The sequence below is a fragment of the Morone saxatilis genome, unplaced genomic scaffold (genome assembly GCF_004916995.1).
Source record: "Morone saxatilis isolate NCDOM2014 unplaced genomic scaffold, NCSU_SB_2.0 Contig20, whole genome shotgun sequence".
NCBI classification, from domain to species: Eukaryota; Metazoa; Chordata; class Actinopteri; family Moronidae; genus Morone; species Morone saxatilis.
In genome coordinates, this window is record NW_023339763.1 from 12,713,458 (window position 1) to 12,729,884 (window position 16,427).

Below are 16,427 nucleotides of genomic sequence, written 5' to 3' on the forward strand. Positions count from 1 at the left end.
TCCAAATAACCATTTCCAGTTATTTGTTGTGTCCCAGGCGCAGCGTGACTCACATTCCAGACAGTAGTGCGATTTGAGTGTTGGGTGTTCAACTCTTCTCACCGTTTAAAGATCCACCTGTGATATCTAACCCATATCCGTTTCCTCAAGTTGAGAGTAATTGTTACTGAGCCTCACTGATTTCATTCATGAGGTAGGCGTGTGTGTGTGTGTATGGTGTTGTCAGAGGTGATGTGTCAGTATTTCTTTTCCCGTACTACCTACTTCACCTTTTCACGTCTATTGAGTTGTATAGGTCCGCGTCAATGCTGACAATGATGACAAGCAATAGTTTTGCAAAAGGATCAGTGAGAGTACAAGCCTCCCGCACACGACACATGCCAGCTGTGTCCGTTTACTCAGACGTTTCCCCAACCTTCAGAAAGTATGTAACTGGTTGAAATCTGGAGTCTTAAAAGCGTTTTGATGGTTTATGGGAGGATAAAACATCTGACCCAAGAAAGTACCAGCTAACTAACGCTTCCGCGCTTCGTTTAAACACCCTGTAAAATACGTAAAGTAAAATAATCTTCTTTCACTGCACTGAAAGCAGTAGCTATCAATGTAAGCAAGTGTATCAGGTTGCCTTTGCTTACATGTTGATGTCATCTAAATGCATTTATTGTGTTATCCAAATGTGTGCAGTAGATAACTGTATCTGCATTAAAAGTAGGTGACTAGCCAGTGCTTTGTGTCATGTCATGTTCAAGATGATTTTATAGGAAACAAATTGCTCCTTTTGTGAGGTCGGTGTCCCTTTTTATGGCTATAATCCATAGTAAATAAGAGTCTGTGTTGTTGAACATATTCTGTATGTACTAAAGAGAAAACATGAAGCTGCGATTCATGTTAATATCCAATGTTCCATATTTTAAGTGCACAGCTGATCGCACATTTATGTATGAAGCAGTTTATGTTGTATGTATGCAAAAATAAATGTAAGTTTACCTGAATGTGAATGTTTGTCTTCTTTGACTGCAGGCTGTAAACTTTATTGCACATAAAGAATTATACACCATAAACCTTATCACAACTCAGTTCTACAGACATTTTATCATGTTTGTTCATCTTTATTCATGCTTGCTACAATAAAATGATGTGAATATTCTATATACTCTATCATTTAGATAGTGCTTCATGTCTCAAAGCACCTATGCCCTCATTTATATGGACCATGGGGTCCTACTGGGGTTGTTTGCACCAAAAACAAAACCATCTTTACCACTGAAATTATCTGTATCATTGTTTAATTTATGTTTTGCCATCAAGATTTCCCTCTTTTACTTTTATCAGTATACTGTGTATGTGCTTTCCTCTTTCTATCCCATCTTCTTTTAGTAACTTGTAAATGAACTGTCCTCTCTGCTGGTGGAGCAGGCAGCATAGTGAATAAACATTTTAGAGGATTTAATTTAATTTAATTTAAATTAATTGAATCTGCCCTGCTGGGGTGCCTTTTGAGCAAGGCATCACAATCTTCATGGAGTTACAACCATTGACAGTAATGTATATACATTACAACATTAGGAATTTCTTCGTACTGAGCTGCACCCTATTGGCCGCAGTCATAAGGCCCATTTGCACAGAACAGTGTGCTACCATCATTCGCCGTTGGAGGGCAGTGGTGCTGCTTGGGAGTCAGCTAACCTGCCGTAGTTGTTCACAAGAAGAAGTATGTGTACTGACGATGGATCCTCATGGGCCCTTTTTAGCAATGCAATGTCACCGGTTGTAAACACGGTGTCAGCGCGTGTCTGAACAGTGAAGGGACTGTCTTGTGTTTCGTGCTTTCACCGCACAGGTAAGTGTGTCAACCACTGTAGAGGAACGAACCCTTTGAAAGACAAACAGCTATGAATCAGCTAAAAGCTAAAAGCTAAAAGGCTAGCTCGGAGTTTTCTGGAAGCGTCCGCGAACGACTGTTGCTATGGTTACACTGTTGTCCTCCCTTCGCTCTCGGACTGTTCTTGTTGTTAAGGGGTTTGTTCAAGAACAACCGCCGCCTTAAAGTTCACTAATATCCCTAAACGTGTCTTTATTTAGGGGCTGCAGAGGCGGTGGACGACTTCACAGGATGGTGCAGCTGCATGTGAAGCGCGGAGATGAGAGCCAGTTTCTTTTTAACTCCACTGTGGACGCGCCACTGGAGACGCTGATCCGGCAAATTACAGCCATCTACAACGGGAGACTCAAAGTGGACAGATTATGTTCAGGTGAAAATGTCCCCACTGTTTTATTCTCAAGTGAAGATCAGTTTTGGTTCAGGTGGATTTTCTGTTACACTAACTGTAACTGAGTCCAGCTAGAGGGAGCCAGTTGGTCATAATCAATAACAATACATGTTTAGATGTTGTAAAGCACTTGTGTTCAGTAGAGAAAGATCTCAATAGTGCGCTACAGGGAAACGCCAAAAGAAAAAGAAAGGACACTAAGGGCAGATGACACATTAGAAATCAGCTTATAGCAGAATAAAAAGTACAAGTGATAAAATACATTAAGAATTGAAGGGTGCAGGTAGTGAAATTAGAAAAATCTAAGGACAGCTTAAGATATAAACTTGCTTGTACGTGTGTGAACCCTTCAGAGATCCCAGAGCTGGCAGACCATGGCATCACGCTGCCCCCCAACATGCAGGGGCTGACAGAGGAGCAGATAGTGGAGCTGAAACTGAAGGATGAGTGGGAAGACAAGTGTGTGCCCAGCGGAGGGCCAGTATTTAAGACTGATGAGGTTGGGAGGAGGAACGGACACGGTGAGACTGTGACTGTAACTTCGCATTCAAACAGTATTCTTCATGTTTGTGTGTTTTCCCCTTTTTGTCCCGTCTTCTTTTAGTAACTTGACTCTTAAATTCATTATTATAAAAGTAGACGCACTGGCAATCTTCGTGTTTTGTAAAATCAGGCAGTATTCATAAGTGGAATACCAACCTAAATGTTCGAAGTCGTTTCAATCTCAAAGTCAAACTGATGTTGTTTTAAATGTATTTTGAATTTTGAATTGCTGCACTGTTTATTCTGTCTCTTATTGTCCTTATTTTCTTTATAATTTTGTATATATTACTTTATAAACGCCTCTTGTGGCTTGCAAATTCTGCTGTTAAATAAAATAACTATACTAGTAATATGTAGTATACTACTGTAAATGGTGTGTGGTGATGCAAGCAGAAAAAAAGATAATCATGTAATCTGAAAATTCACCTTTTTTTTCTTCTACCAGCTCCAAATGATAAAATGAAGGAGGTGTTGATGAGAACGTTGGAGGATGCAAAGGCACTCATCTCCAAAGTGAGTATTAGTGTAAACACTGAATCTTAGATTGTCTTGCTTACCGAGGCTCAACACTTTTGATTCAATCTCTCTTTCTCTTCCTCTTCCAGAAACAAGTTCAAGCTAATGTTTGTGTTACCATGGAGATGGTAAAAGAAGCCCTAGATCAGTTAAGGGGTGCGGTCATGATCGTATATCCCATGGGGCTGCCTCCTCATGACCCTATCAGGATGGAGTTTGAGGACCGGGAAGACCTTTCAGGAACACAGGTAAAAAGCTGAACCTGTTTCAGTAATCCTAGCAGCTATTGGCTGAGGGCCAGGTGAAATTAGTTTTCAGTCAACAACAAGGGCATAAGTTAGTATGGTGTGGTACATTTGTCTTCACTGTCTCTTTAACTCCCCCCCCCATTCCTCTGCATCTGCCCTGTCCATCTGTCTGTACCTCAGGCATCTCTGCAGGTGATCACAGAGGACGAGTGCCAGCTATGGTGGGCTGGCAAAGAGATGCAGCAGGGGAAGAAACTGCAGGACTACATTGGCAAAAATGAAAAGACGAAGCTTGTGGTCAAAATCCAAAAGGTGAGTGCTATTTCAGCCAGTTAGACGCAAGTATTTTTCTGGCATATGAAAAAGCTGCGTGTGTGGTTTTATGTTTTTGTCAGTTTTGAGACTGTAATCCTTTTTTTTTTTTTGTGTTGTTGCCTTTAGAAAGGGCAGGGTGCCCCAGCGAGGGAGCCTGTGATCACTGATGAGCAGCAGAAACAGATGATGATGAATTGCTACAGGAGGCAGGAGGAGCTCAAGGTGAAGAAAAGCTTAATAAATAGGGGCACACAGTAAAAAAAAAAGTTGTAGTTAATGTACCTTTTCTAATCTTCTGGTGATATTTTCAGAAACTGGAGGAGGCAGACGATGATGGCTACCTGGACTCGACGTGGTCAGACAGACAGGCCCTCAAAAAACAGTTTCAAGGCCTGGCCAACATCAAATGGGGGCCGAGATAAAGAGCACTACCTCAGATACCCACCTTAGAGCTGCTGCTCTGACCTGGTCCTTCACAGCTCTATATGCAACTGACTAAGATGCCTTATCACAACCCTGAAATCACCTCTGCTCTGTGTTATTTGAGGTCTTCCAGATGTGTTCATATACCTTGGAGTGGGTTTGTTTCTGAACTAAAATGTGAACAAGAAATCTGGACAGTATGACATATATGATGCCACATTAAGGCAGATGTCGTGAGAAACCTGATTTATTTGAACTTAAATGTATTCCTTTACCCATTGTTTTAACCCTGTTCATTTTTTATTGTGCAAACTATTGTTACTGTGCAAACAAAATAAAATTTAAGTTTAATCTAAATTTACTGTACATTTTTTGTGTAAGAAAACAAAACACCATGGAGCGGTTTCTACTGTAGCTTGTGTATACACAGTTCAATTTTGTATGGACGTGTTAATATTCAACAAAGTCTCAGCGGTAGTGATTCAGCTGGAGCACAGTTACGTCCCTCGGAGTGCGGGGACAAGGATGCTACACCTTTCCTCTCTTTGTCAGTGGCACTCATACGCACATCTGAAAGTCGTTGCTGCTCCGAGGCAGGAAGTTGCCACGTGGTAGATGGTCATTCCAACTCCTGTCCCAGCAGGGATGAGGAAGCAGGAGAGAGGGTTGAACTGTGTTAAGTTGACAGAGCAGATGCAGTGATTCAGGGAGGCGTGGCTGGTTTCAAGGAACACTGCGTTCCTTGAAAACATCCTGGATGTCGTGTAGATTGAAAGGACAATTCCACCTGTTATACATTCAACTCAGATGATTCTTTATGGAGACTGGGATCACTTGTGGCAGGTAACATTGGAACACATACCTTTCAGTCTTAAGTTCAACTAATTTGAACTTGTATTAAAACCCTCTCCATCCACTATGAATTGTGTGGTCCAGAGCAACAGGCTCCACCTCATGGTACTCTAGGCCAATTAGAAGCATTTAGAGATGTTATCTCAGACCTTGTTACCCATTATAATAAGATTCTAGTTATTGGTGGTTTGAGTATTCTCCTGAATAAGGCCTTTGATTCTGTAAGTAAAGACTTTCTGGCACCTATTTTGTTGATACTTTTGGTTTCACTCAGTTTGTACATTAATCTACTCACTGCATCGATAGCACCCTTTACTTGTTTCCATCAGGCTGGATTAGAGGTTAAGCCGTGTTTCTACAGAAACCCAGAACGGACAAACCAAACACTGGTTGTAGATAAGGTTGTTTTTTTTGCGAGTCTCCTCCACACTTCATAGCCTGTTCAAATTCCCAGGTAATTAATACAGACGCGAGTAGTGTTCAGTTAAAAACACTTGTCCTTTAAGCAGGCTTGCAAGAGATTGGAACGAGTGGCGTGAATCAAAACAGAGTTTTCAACCTCTCATGGCAGGAGTGTGTAATGAATTACAAGCATGCTCTGCCCACTGCCAAAGCAGCATATTTCTCTTGCTTAATCAGTGACAATAAACTTACTCAAAAGCAGCTGTCCTACCTGCCTCCTTGACCTCCTTCCAACTTTTTAAAGATGTCTGGCCATTACTGGAACCTACAATGCTGAATATTGTTAATTTATCCCTTTATTTATCACAACTTTCGACTGCTAGGGTTAAACTTCATTACTAACTAATCTCTGACCTTTATTCTTTTCAAAAGTACTAAAAAGAGTTGTGTCTCAGAAACTAGCCCTATCCCCGATGATTCGATTCCCTCTCCTTCTTTTTTGTCTGTGGATGATGCAGAGATCCTAATTTACTCCTTTGTTTCATCCAGGCTCGATTATTGTGAGGCCTACTAATCTCCTTAAACCTTACATTCCATCTTGTACTCTCCACTCTCAGAATACAGGGCTCCTATTTCTCATTCCAGATGTTTTGGATCCTGATCTCCGTCCTTCAGGAAATTCAGATTAGTTTCTTTTCTCCTACCTATGTGAATGGTCTTCCAGGTCTACATGGAGAAGTTGCTTGACATCCTCCTAGATCTACAGTCTTCATTTATATTTTAGAAATGAATAGTAATCGATTATTTTGTTATTTGATTGTTCATACTGTAATTTTACTATCTTGGTCTGTTCAGTAAACACATCATCTGTCATCAGAGGGAACTGTCCTCTGTTGGTTCTCTTGAGGTTTCCTTCATCTTCCCATTGAGGGTCGAAGGATAAAGGGGGCTGTATGCTGTATAGACTGTAAAGACCCTTGAGGCAAATTTGTGACATATATGAATAAAATTTACTTGATTTAAATGAACATGGCAGCTGTGAGACTTCTATCAAAATCAGTGATTTTACCATTATTCTTTAGCAGTACAAAGTATTTTAACCTGAAATCTTAGCTTCATTTGGTGGTGAATGTGAATAAATACAAGATTTAAAGTTACAGAATTTCTAACCATCCATTTTACAGCTTTAAACCCTGTTGATCCTTTAAGCTTCCAGTACTGCAGTTTTACCTGTACATTATATTCTTCACAAGCTGAGTGCTCCTCCAAAAATGGCAAAACATATGAATGACTGCTTTACAATGTAAAGAAAACCAAAACAAACAAGCTTCTTGTTTTGTTAATAATAATAATAAAAAGAATAGGAGCTGCGGCAGAGTATCCTGAAAACAACCTGAAGGTGCTGAACAGCATCCGGGGGTCCTGGTTAAGTTAACACGAGCTGCCATTCAGATAGGCATTCATCCATATCTCCTGTATGACCATCTCTCTGCGTTCAATCCTCTCGGCCCGTTCAGCTGCCTCGCTCACATAAGTCACTTCCTCCCAGCCGTACATCGCCTTCCTTTCCGCGGCTGAGATTAAAGAGCTTTCTGTTCCCTCTTCATCATCATCATCATCTTCTTCATCCTCATCCTCATCATCTTCATTGGCGTCCTCCTGGCAGTTGCGAGCCTGGCTACGAGACTGGGGTGCGAGCCTGTGATCTCTGATCTGACGCCCTCTGCAGGTCACTCGGACTGACACTGCCAGCAGCGTGAACAGGAGTCCAATGCATACACTGGAGGTGAACAGCAGCGCTGCCATTTCTGGATGCTCTGTGTAGGAAATGAAGGGAGGAGGTGTATAAAACAAAGCACTAGGTTCATGAGTGCATACATGCATGTGAATAATGTTTACCTTTGATGTAGGCGTAGGTCAAGAGAGAGTTGCTCATCATTGCTCCTGAGTTGTCTGGCCTTTTTGACCCTTTGGGAAAAGGCTCCTCCAGATCTGTAGGAGGAGCTGCTGTGAAAATGATAAGTATGATGTGAGCAAAAAGGCCACAGAAAGCCTGGGACTGCAACACATAGCATGATGCAGTTACCTTTTTCTGTGTCCACAGTGGGAGATGAGGTGGAGCTGAATATGTAAGGGTCTGCCTCCTTTAGTAGAGCCTGCGGTACTATTGGACGGAAGACAGAGGGGGACAGTCTTTATATCGCTGTGGACAAATTGATACAGACTCTACAAAAGGCCGTTCATCAGCACGCCACTTCCCACATCCAAACCTCTGCAGAAACTGGGCACAATGGAATGACACACATATGAATGCTTTTTGTCCAGTTCTGTTGATAACCGGTTTACAAGGTTAAGACACATTGTTTTGTGCTAGATGGAGCCAACAGACACCAAGATCAGGCTGAAGTCAAATCTCCAGATACATGAACAATGTCACTGCATGACCTCACTGGCATTTGTGCCAATCGTAGGAAGTTTACCAGGATGTCAGTGTCAACCCACAAATCTGAGCTCACTAGTCTTATTATTCCCAGCGACTGTATTGTTGGGTGTGATAGGATAAGAGCTGATGACTGAGATCATTAGATTAGAATCCACAGCAGGAAACTAAAAATGTTTGCTGAAGGAACTGACACATAATGAATAAAGCAAAAACAAAAACAGACATGACGTGAGCTATCCATATTATCATGTAAGCCTAGTCCGATTTTGAAATCTCTCTCTTATTTATGACAAGGCTTGTAATTGTATCTTGTGAATGAGGAAGCAGAAAGAGTCCTACCACAAGAATAGACCACATTGAGGTACTTCCTGGTTCCTGGAAAGCAGGGGTCCCTAAAGGTCTGGTTGCTGACAGCAACAACACACTTCTGTTTGCTGTAGCATGACTTGGACACCAAGTGTACGGCCTCGTGGTTCAGACACTCTGTAGGGAACAATAAAGAGGAATTCATGTATGAGAAACACAGAGTTTGTGTGTGTAGTGAGTTTGTTAAAGTTTAACTCTAATGAAATCACCTTCTTTGGCAGCAATCTGATGTCTGCTTGTCTTTCAGCAAAGTGACTACATATCTCAGTGCATTTGAGCTAGTTTTCACATTCTAACCCATTCAATGTCCAAAGCATTGTTTAAAGCATTGTGTCATAACATATCAATGTCAAATTCTGTATAATTAGCTAAAATTACTAACAAATGATAATAAAACATAACCTTTACCTCACACCATTCCCATGGGCCTTTTTCCACAGCAAACATTGTCATACTAGGACAGTTGTACTCAAGAACATTATTGTGAGCAGTAAATTGAGATTTCTGACACGTCTGAAACTGCAAAAAGAGGCCAATAGTTGCTGCTAATTGAAATAGAGACGGTCTTGTTTGTTTACAATAATTATACGAAAGTTTCGAAATTAATGTGGCAATTATTAAATTATATTTAAATGCTATATATCATCAGTAGTGGAACCTGTTACTTACAGCTGATCACCAGTTGGGGATGCTAAAACTTCCTCTTCCACTACATTAAGTAATTTCTCAAGACATTACATCCCTGGCTTCGTTGTTCACCTTGCACAGAAGAAATAATCTGTTAGCTACCACCATTCAATAATACTGAATATCCCGTTGACTCACCAAATGGGGGTGGTCTTGTCAGGTGTGAGGGGCAGGTGTCAGTCTGGCCCAGACTTCTCCCATAGACAGCTGAATAGATGTTCAGAACCCTGGGGGGCTTACAGCGCAGAGTCATCATCTCTCCCTCACATACCACATGTCTTTTGTGTTCAGCTGAGTGAGGGGAAAAAGAATAATGATTAAGAGGTGAAGGGGATGATGGCAGGGGGAGACTGGAAGGGTTAGGACTGGGGTTTTTTGTGTTTAGCTGTGTAGCTAACCCCTTGCTAAACCACCGGATAAACTTGGGATGAGCAAGGGAAACAGGGAGCATCTGCTGATTGAATGAATGACAACAAAAAGGGTTAAGGACAGGTCAGGACAAATGTGAATTGAGCTTCTAAACTCACTTGGTTTACACTTATAGTCCACATGGAGGTATTTGGCAGTGCCAGGACAGGGGTCCTTCCCAAACAGCAGGTGGTTGACAGGCAGCTGGCAATCTCTGTGGCTCTGACACTCCGACAGCAGCTTCTGCATAGCAAACACCAGTGACAGTCAGTACACATGATCTGATGTTACAACGCACTGTAAGGACAATGTAAATCAGATGCAAAAATAATGATGCACCAAGTGGAAGACTGTGGGCTGTGCCTTCATAATCCTGCATTACCATTAAACAGTCATTGGCATTCACCAGCCAGCTCATCTAAGAGTGGTGTGTTCCCTACAAAGCTAAAACACACACAGGGAGGACTTCTCCAATAAATCAGCTAAAACTGGCGAACACCCACCAGCACACAACTAACCCAGCAAGATTTAAAATTGCTGTATATCCCGTAAAATGCACCTGTAGCGCAGTAAAAGCTGAACAGCTGTGGTTGTGGGCTCCGAGCGGAGGGTCTGCTCTGCACAGCCGCGCCTCACCACTCCCGTAGAAGGCAGACTGGATGGAGATGGTGGAGTGACGTGGACAGTGGAGCCGCAGAGGCTGTCCATCGCACGCGTGAGCAGAGTGACTGGTGATGATCCTGGACAGGTAGTCTGTTACACAAAAGGCACTGGTTAAGATGTAACGCACATGGAAACACACAGATGCATTAAAGGGAGTCCGATTTTACACATTCAGTTTACTTTCTGAAAAAATAACCCTTTAAGGTCGTTAGGGTTACCTCAGCTTGGGCATGAGAGTTAAAGCTTTTAACAGAAGAGCCTGCATTGTGAATTGGAGATGTGTGGTTTGCCAGACAGGGAGGATCTAATGAAAGATGCTATCGAGTTACATTATGGGAAATGTAGGATCCAACATTTGTGGAGCTTGGCCCATACCAGAGGCTAAAAGTCAGACGTCTGTCACTTCCATTTTCACTATTAATCTGTCTCTTGTGAGTCCCTGAACTTTATGAAAGTGCAATACAATATCGCTGGAGAACCCCTTTAAAATCCACTGAAACATATATCCAGTGTGCTTCCAGGGGGCTCACTATTAGTCCACTATTACTTACAGGGGCAGAAATAGAGCTTAATGAAAAAGGATTTTGACTTAATAACACTTTAAAACATCATCTTTCAAACCACATGTGTTTTCGGATCAGTTCGTTCGGCCTCTTTGGAGCTCTGTTCGTTGTCTCATGTTGCTTTGAAAACTCACCCATCAAAGTGCGGACTGCCAGTTCTCTTTCCTGGGTGGCAGACTCCGCCAACTGGCATTCAAGCTAATATGACCCACCTTTGTTGCATGGTGTGTAGATGTGATTAAGTTACTTCTGATTCAGAGGCCTTTATTTTTGGGATGTTTACATGATTTCTCTTCTTAGAAAAGGACTCAGAAGTGATTGAAATAGACGAGATAAAGCATTTTAAATCCTCATTTTCTCTACCAATGGACAAGACAATGAAGGGACCCCTTCTCAGACAGGTTTGCAGTTCTGTGTCAAATCTCATTTGGGATCTTTGGGATACATGACTGGTATTTTAGGAACACTGGTAATGTAAAAAGACTAGAAACCACTTATCTATCTCACCATACATGTTTCATTCCCCCACTGTAGCTAATATTACACCAAACCTAAGCAGCAACACTTAAAATTAGATGGTTTCTTGGGACAAACCCCATGTGATCTTTAACCATCCTGATTCATCCCTCCTTCCTCCTCCATCACCATCCCCACCACCACCAAATTACTTGAAAAGTCAGCCAGTCCATTCATGCGTCTGGTCCACAGGAGTAAAGTCAGGTAGAAGAGGCTGTGGCTCCAGTCTAGTCCGTGGCAAGGACGCGTCCAGCTCATGACCCGCATCCCCCGTCTCTGAGATCATATTAAAGAGACTCGAACATTCACTGTAGGCTGCAGGACGTCTTCAAAAACCAACACAAACAGGTCAAATGACTCCACGGGTCCGCGATATCCAGCTTCATCACTTCATCCATATGCTCTTCCTCCACAGAAAAATACCACCGTGAAGCCGATGGGAACACACAGCAGTGCAGAGGAGGATAGGAATAGCAGCTGCGCAACAAGTTGCTCAAAACTGACTGAAGGGGTTCAATCCGACGCGTGGTGATACTGCCTGCCCGACTCCCCTCCTGCTCAGCACCGCAGACTGCTGAATAAATGCATGTGGCAAACTAAAGGAGGCTTACTGTAACAGCTGAGTGGGGCTGGTGGCGTGGGCGTGGCAGATCAACTATTTTAAAGGGAAGAGGAGAGACACGCTCATTGGTATGACGCACTGGCAGGAGCTTTTATTTTTTCCTCTCTCCCCTCCATGAGGCACATGTTTACTTTTTGGATTATGGCAAAATGCTTTCATTCTGCGAAGCTTCTCCTTTTCTGCTCTTTCTTTTACTCTTCTGTCTCTTCCTTCCTCCTTCCTTCCTACTCCTATTAACTTACAGGTGCAAATTTAAATAGTTTTATAATGTCAGAATAAAATGCTTCTTACAGTGTGAATTTGTTTCATATTGTTTAGGTAGAGGAAAGTAATATATATTTTTTTTAATTCCTTTCTCTGCACATTTATTTTCAATTTATTTCTACATTATTTGTTTGATTAAAGCATATAAACAATAACACAAGCCTAGTGTTCTGCATTACATTTTTCTGGCCTAACAATTTATATCTGGCATATATATATCCCAAACTAAGTTAATAGATTCTATGAAAGCATAATCAGGAAGAGATAGACCAACACTCAACATACACCTGTAAGACAAAGAAAAAATACTGGCACAGCACATTGTTGTAACGTTTTAACAAGAAAGCAACCCCTTGAATTAGTAAGCAAATATAAAATATAGTGCCAGCTCCTAAAAATAGGCGAAACATTTCTTTACTGTTAATCATGCTTTGTGTGGATCTCCGCGTGTCCCCCAAAATTGACTTCAGTGGTAAGATCAAGTTTCAAGTGAATGATATTTTGATTCTGTTTCTTTTCATAAACTTTCGATGCTCTAAGCATGGGGCCTTTGAATGAAGCAGGGGGCCTACTGGGTAAATTGCGCCCCAGCCCACATCCATGACCCACTCCATGGTAACCGGTCAATCTACATGTCAGACTGCAGAGCAGACCTACAACAGTCATACTGACAGAGACGTTGGGGTCTCCACGCTCGGCTCCACAGGGGGAGAACTGGCAGGGGGAGGAACTGAGGGGTGATATTTTGCATACAAACTGGACAACAGGCCCCCTAGTTGGTTCCATTCTCTGTACTTTAGCTTTAGGCACCCAGGGAGTGGCTCCAAAACCCCTTTCATGTGCTGTTATCCCTCCAAAGCCTGTGGAATTTTGTTGTCAAACTCAAGACGTTTCCTGCACTTTGTTTTCAAGACAAGATTTAACTATATAGGTCAAAAAAGCAATTAAAAATTGCTCCTTAAATGTACCCATGATTACATTCATGGGTAGAGGTACGGTGAAAACAGTTCTGAAATATATAGATGTGTAAGCAGAGGATATTAAGGTTCTTATTTAAACCTATAGAAATAACCAACTGGAGAGTTATGACAGAACCAGTTAGTTACATAAATGTCTTTACACATACGAAGAGAGTAGAAAAAACATGTAATATGTACAGTGTAATACAACTATTAATGCTCATTTAATGGTTTGATGGATAATCAATATGCATCAGACAAACTGGATCAAAGAAAAACCCTCATGATCTGTTAAAACACAACCCCTCGAGTAGATGGCAGAAACTATAGAAACTAAAGACATAACATTTGATTAGTGTTAATGATGTTTTGTACAAAACAGGAAGAGGAGGAGATAAACTGAATAGGTCCAACCCAAGGATAGAAAGATCATGATTTACATTTTCTCCTCAACTATAGCTGGAACTGATCATAAATTAAAATATTTTGAAGCACAATTTTTTCAAATAAATTGGCAGTCTAAGGAGGTTTTCTTTATTTATTTAGAGAATTCAAAAGAGGGCGACACTCATGTGATTTGTTTAAGGTCGTCACAATTGTAGGAACTGCATTAAAATGCAAAAGGACAGATTGTCAGAGGGAACCATTATACAATGTTTTCCTAATCCTAGGCAACTGCAGCTGAGGGACAAATATAGAAACAAAGAAAAAGAGTAACAAAGATTTAAAGCTCTAAAGCAGGAAGTTGTAAACAGAAATGTGTTCAACTAGACTCAGTTAACAAAAAAGTTTGATCCACACTGTTACATGCAGCAGTTAAGTTTTCAAATGTGGCCTTTATACATTGTAGAATATAAGAAGAACAAAAGTTTGCAGATAATCAACTTAAATTTCCATGGTAAAAGGAGACTCACAAAGTCACCAAGACATGGAAACAATTAGTTTATTATTTCTCAAGCACAGAAAACGTACAACTAAAAACAGGAAAGATTTTAACATTACAAACATCCTCACTTGAAATCCATATTCATCTCAAGTTGGGAATCAATCGCAGCCTATAAATGAAGAAATAAAATGGCATTAAAATAAAAGGTAAGCAACCACGTCTCTTCCATCATTGAATCAGGTATTAAGATACTCACCAACTCTCTTTTTGCTTCTTCTATTTTCACTTGAGCAAGAGATGGACTCTGTTGCAGTTTAGAAGGTAAAAACACGACTTTAAGCCAATTACAGTAACATTAAGTTGTTTCCAAATAAATAAATGTGAACATTGTGACTCATGTCTGTCAAGCTGGTTTATTAAATGAAATTTACTCACATGAACATACACTGAATTTATCATTTATCATAAAAATATAATTTAACATAATATAACAACTTTTGGTTGTTGGACTGTTACAAGCCGAACTGAAGACAAACATACCGGGCTTAAGTCCATGTAAGGCTCCAGTTTCTTGTTCAAAGGGATTATTTCTTGCTTTAGCGCTGAGACTTCCTGCGGAGAGAAAAAGAAGATGACACATTTCCAAAGCTGAAAGCAGAAAGTGTTGCGTCTTCATTACCAATGGTGCTTGACTGTGTTGGATGTGTGTAACAGCTGAAGTTACCTCAGAGAGCTGCACAATAGCCTGGTGGGTGATAGACTTGTCCATGTTCCTGGATAGAAGCTGAGCCTGCAGGATTGATAGAAGAGAATGAAAACAGCTCCGTGACAGAGCTCTGACATGACTGCTGCTGCGGGACTGTGATATTTAGAGTATTTGGATACAAGGGGCATTAACTGTTCGACCTGTCCACAGCATCATCTCTGTGCTCTGACCCGGAGGCAGTAACTTGATGCTCACATTATACCCGGATCAAACTACAGTCTGTCTTTCTTAAAATAAAACTCCACAAAGGGAAGAACTGTGGAACGCCAGAAGATAATTGTCTATGTTTCAGAGAGCCACTTCTGCATACTCTGTACATTCTTTAGAAGCACTTTGGTCTTTTTTTCTGTGGCAACATTACTGAGCTATGTTTCAATATATCTGGATAGCATACGAGCTATTACACACTCCATTTCTTGCACCTTAAGGTTTGTCTTCTTTCCCTTTGCTTGATACTGGCAGAGGGTTTTCATTCCTCATCCTTAAATTGGGTATTTTGATGCCATTGGTTGTGTGATTTATTTTGTTTTTGGCTTGTGCTGATTGACATTTTCTCCTGCTGGTGGCTGAGCACACCAATAACTAATTCATGCCTCTTCAGGCTGCATAACAAGTTTCCATTAGTATAATTGCACTTGATATTCTCACCCAGAGCAAAACTCCCACTAAGATATGAATTTCAGAAACAAAAGAGGGCAGATTGGAAAAGGAGCACTCTTAAATATTTGGGCTTTTTCTAAAATCATTTTCAGTATATTGTACAATGTATCAACACCCTAATGCACAGCTTAACTATACGTATATTACAGATACAGGTATAACACAACAGCGTACCTCTGCCCTCTCCCGTCTGTTGCTGAGCTCTTTAGCCTTTGCCGTCACGAAATCCATGTTGAGCAGTCTCTCCTCTGCTTTAGCGCTCTCCACAGCCTGAGATTTAACCGTTTTGTTGATATCTCTGAAGACGAGTAAGCACAGCGTGTTACAGATGAAGCTCAGTATGTAGCAGCATCACAGTTTGTTTTGTGACTGGATTGTTGGCATGTGCCTACACACAGTATGTGATAGCCCAGGAATGTGTATTTGGTTTTACCAATGTTAACACAATCATCCTCTGTATCCATTTGCTTACTCTTGTAAGTTGCTCCGCAGCACCAGAGTAGCACCAAGTCTCTTTCTGAGGGCCCGGAGTTCTCTCTCAAGTCTCCTGTTCGACTTCTCTGCTTCCAGAAGTCCGTTGGTGAGGTTGTTCACTGCTGGCATAAAGCTAGACGAGACGGCTTTGTCAGGGAAACTACTGACAGGAAAAGAGTAACGCACAATAAACTTCAACAGTGCGCGGCGACAGTGTACCTGCCCAGTGATGTGTCTCTGACTCCAAGCACCATGGCGGTGTCCACTAAAGAAGACAAGTAGTCAGCAGCTGGCTTTGACAAGCTTGCACAGGACAGGCCGACACCTTGTAGAAGAACATCCTGCAGATGAGCACCTACGCGGAGGAAGAACGGTTGAGTTCTGTGAAAATGCTGTAAGGACACTGAATAATGAGCTGTACTAACTTGGGTCTTATTTCCTTATTTCTGGCATTCCTGGCAAGTTAATCGCTGACATCAGGGTGGTAACATTATTAAAAAGAAGTCCATGGGACAAGAAACACAAGTGGTCTGAGGGTCACACAGACTTTTAACAAAACCCTGTGTTTGAGAGAGAATGGA

General features: G+C 41.4%; 3 protein-coding genes across 4 annotated transcripts in view; 1 reads left to right on the top strand and 2 right to left on the bottom strand.

Moving 5' to 3' along the window:
- Positions 1-1,678: 1,678 nt before the first annotated feature.
- Positions 1,679-4,672, top strand: cfap298 (cilia and flagella associated protein 298). The gene is made up of 8 exons (XM_035666652.1): positions 1,679-1,840; positions 2,083-2,252; positions 2,624-2,791; positions 3,259-3,326; positions 3,419-3,577; positions 3,758-3,889; positions 4,019-4,114; positions 4,204-4,672. Exons 2-8 carry the CDS (start codon positions 2,114-2,116, stop codon positions 4,312-4,314), a joined length of 873 nt encoding a protein of 290 aa, XP_035522545.1. The 5' UTR covers positions 1,679-1,840; positions 2,083-2,113; the 3' UTR covers positions 4,315-4,672.
- eva1c (eva-1 homolog C (C. elegans)) lies at positions 4,547-11,852 on the bottom strand. 2 transcript variants are annotated; one of them, XM_035666651.1, is made up of 8 exons: positions 11,368-11,852; positions 10,033-10,226; positions 9,593-9,716; positions 9,204-9,356; positions 8,352-8,495; positions 7,656-7,733; positions 7,469-7,573; positions 4,547-7,386 (listed from the first exon to the last, which is right to left on the bottom strand). In XM_035666651.1, exons 1-8 carry the CDS (start codon positions 11,480-11,482, stop codon positions 7,001-7,003), a joined length of 1,299 nt encoding a protein of 432 aa, XP_035522544.1. In that variant the 5' UTR covers positions 11,483-11,852; the 3' UTR covers positions 4,547-7,000. The 2 variants fall into 2 exon arrangements, with proteins under 2 accessions (XP_035522544.1, XP_035522543.1); XM_035666650.1 differs by having other exon boundaries at positions 7,469-7,576; positions 11,368-11,851.
- A 2,136-nt stretch (positions 11,853-13,988) lies between these two features.
- The window catches only part of haus1 (HAUS augmin-like complex, subunit 1), a 3,165-nt gene continuing 726 nt past the window's right edge, over positions 13,989-16,427 (bottom strand). The window contains exons 3-9 of the mRNA XM_035666729.1: positions 16,066-16,201; positions 15,845-15,979; positions 15,547-15,670; positions 14,671-14,736; positions 14,487-14,558; positions 14,203-14,250; positions 13,989-14,115 (exon numbers count right to left, since the gene is read on the bottom strand). Coding sequence (XP_035522622.1) covers positions 14,071-14,115; positions 14,203-14,250; positions 14,487-14,558; positions 14,671-14,736; positions 15,547-15,670; positions 15,845-15,979; positions 16,066-16,201 — 626 coding nt within the window. The 3' untranslated portion in view covers positions 13,989-14,070. The remainder of the gene's footprint in view (positions 14,116-14,202; positions 14,251-14,486; positions 14,559-14,670; positions 14,737-15,546; positions 15,671-15,844; positions 15,980-16,065; positions 16,202-16,427) is intronic.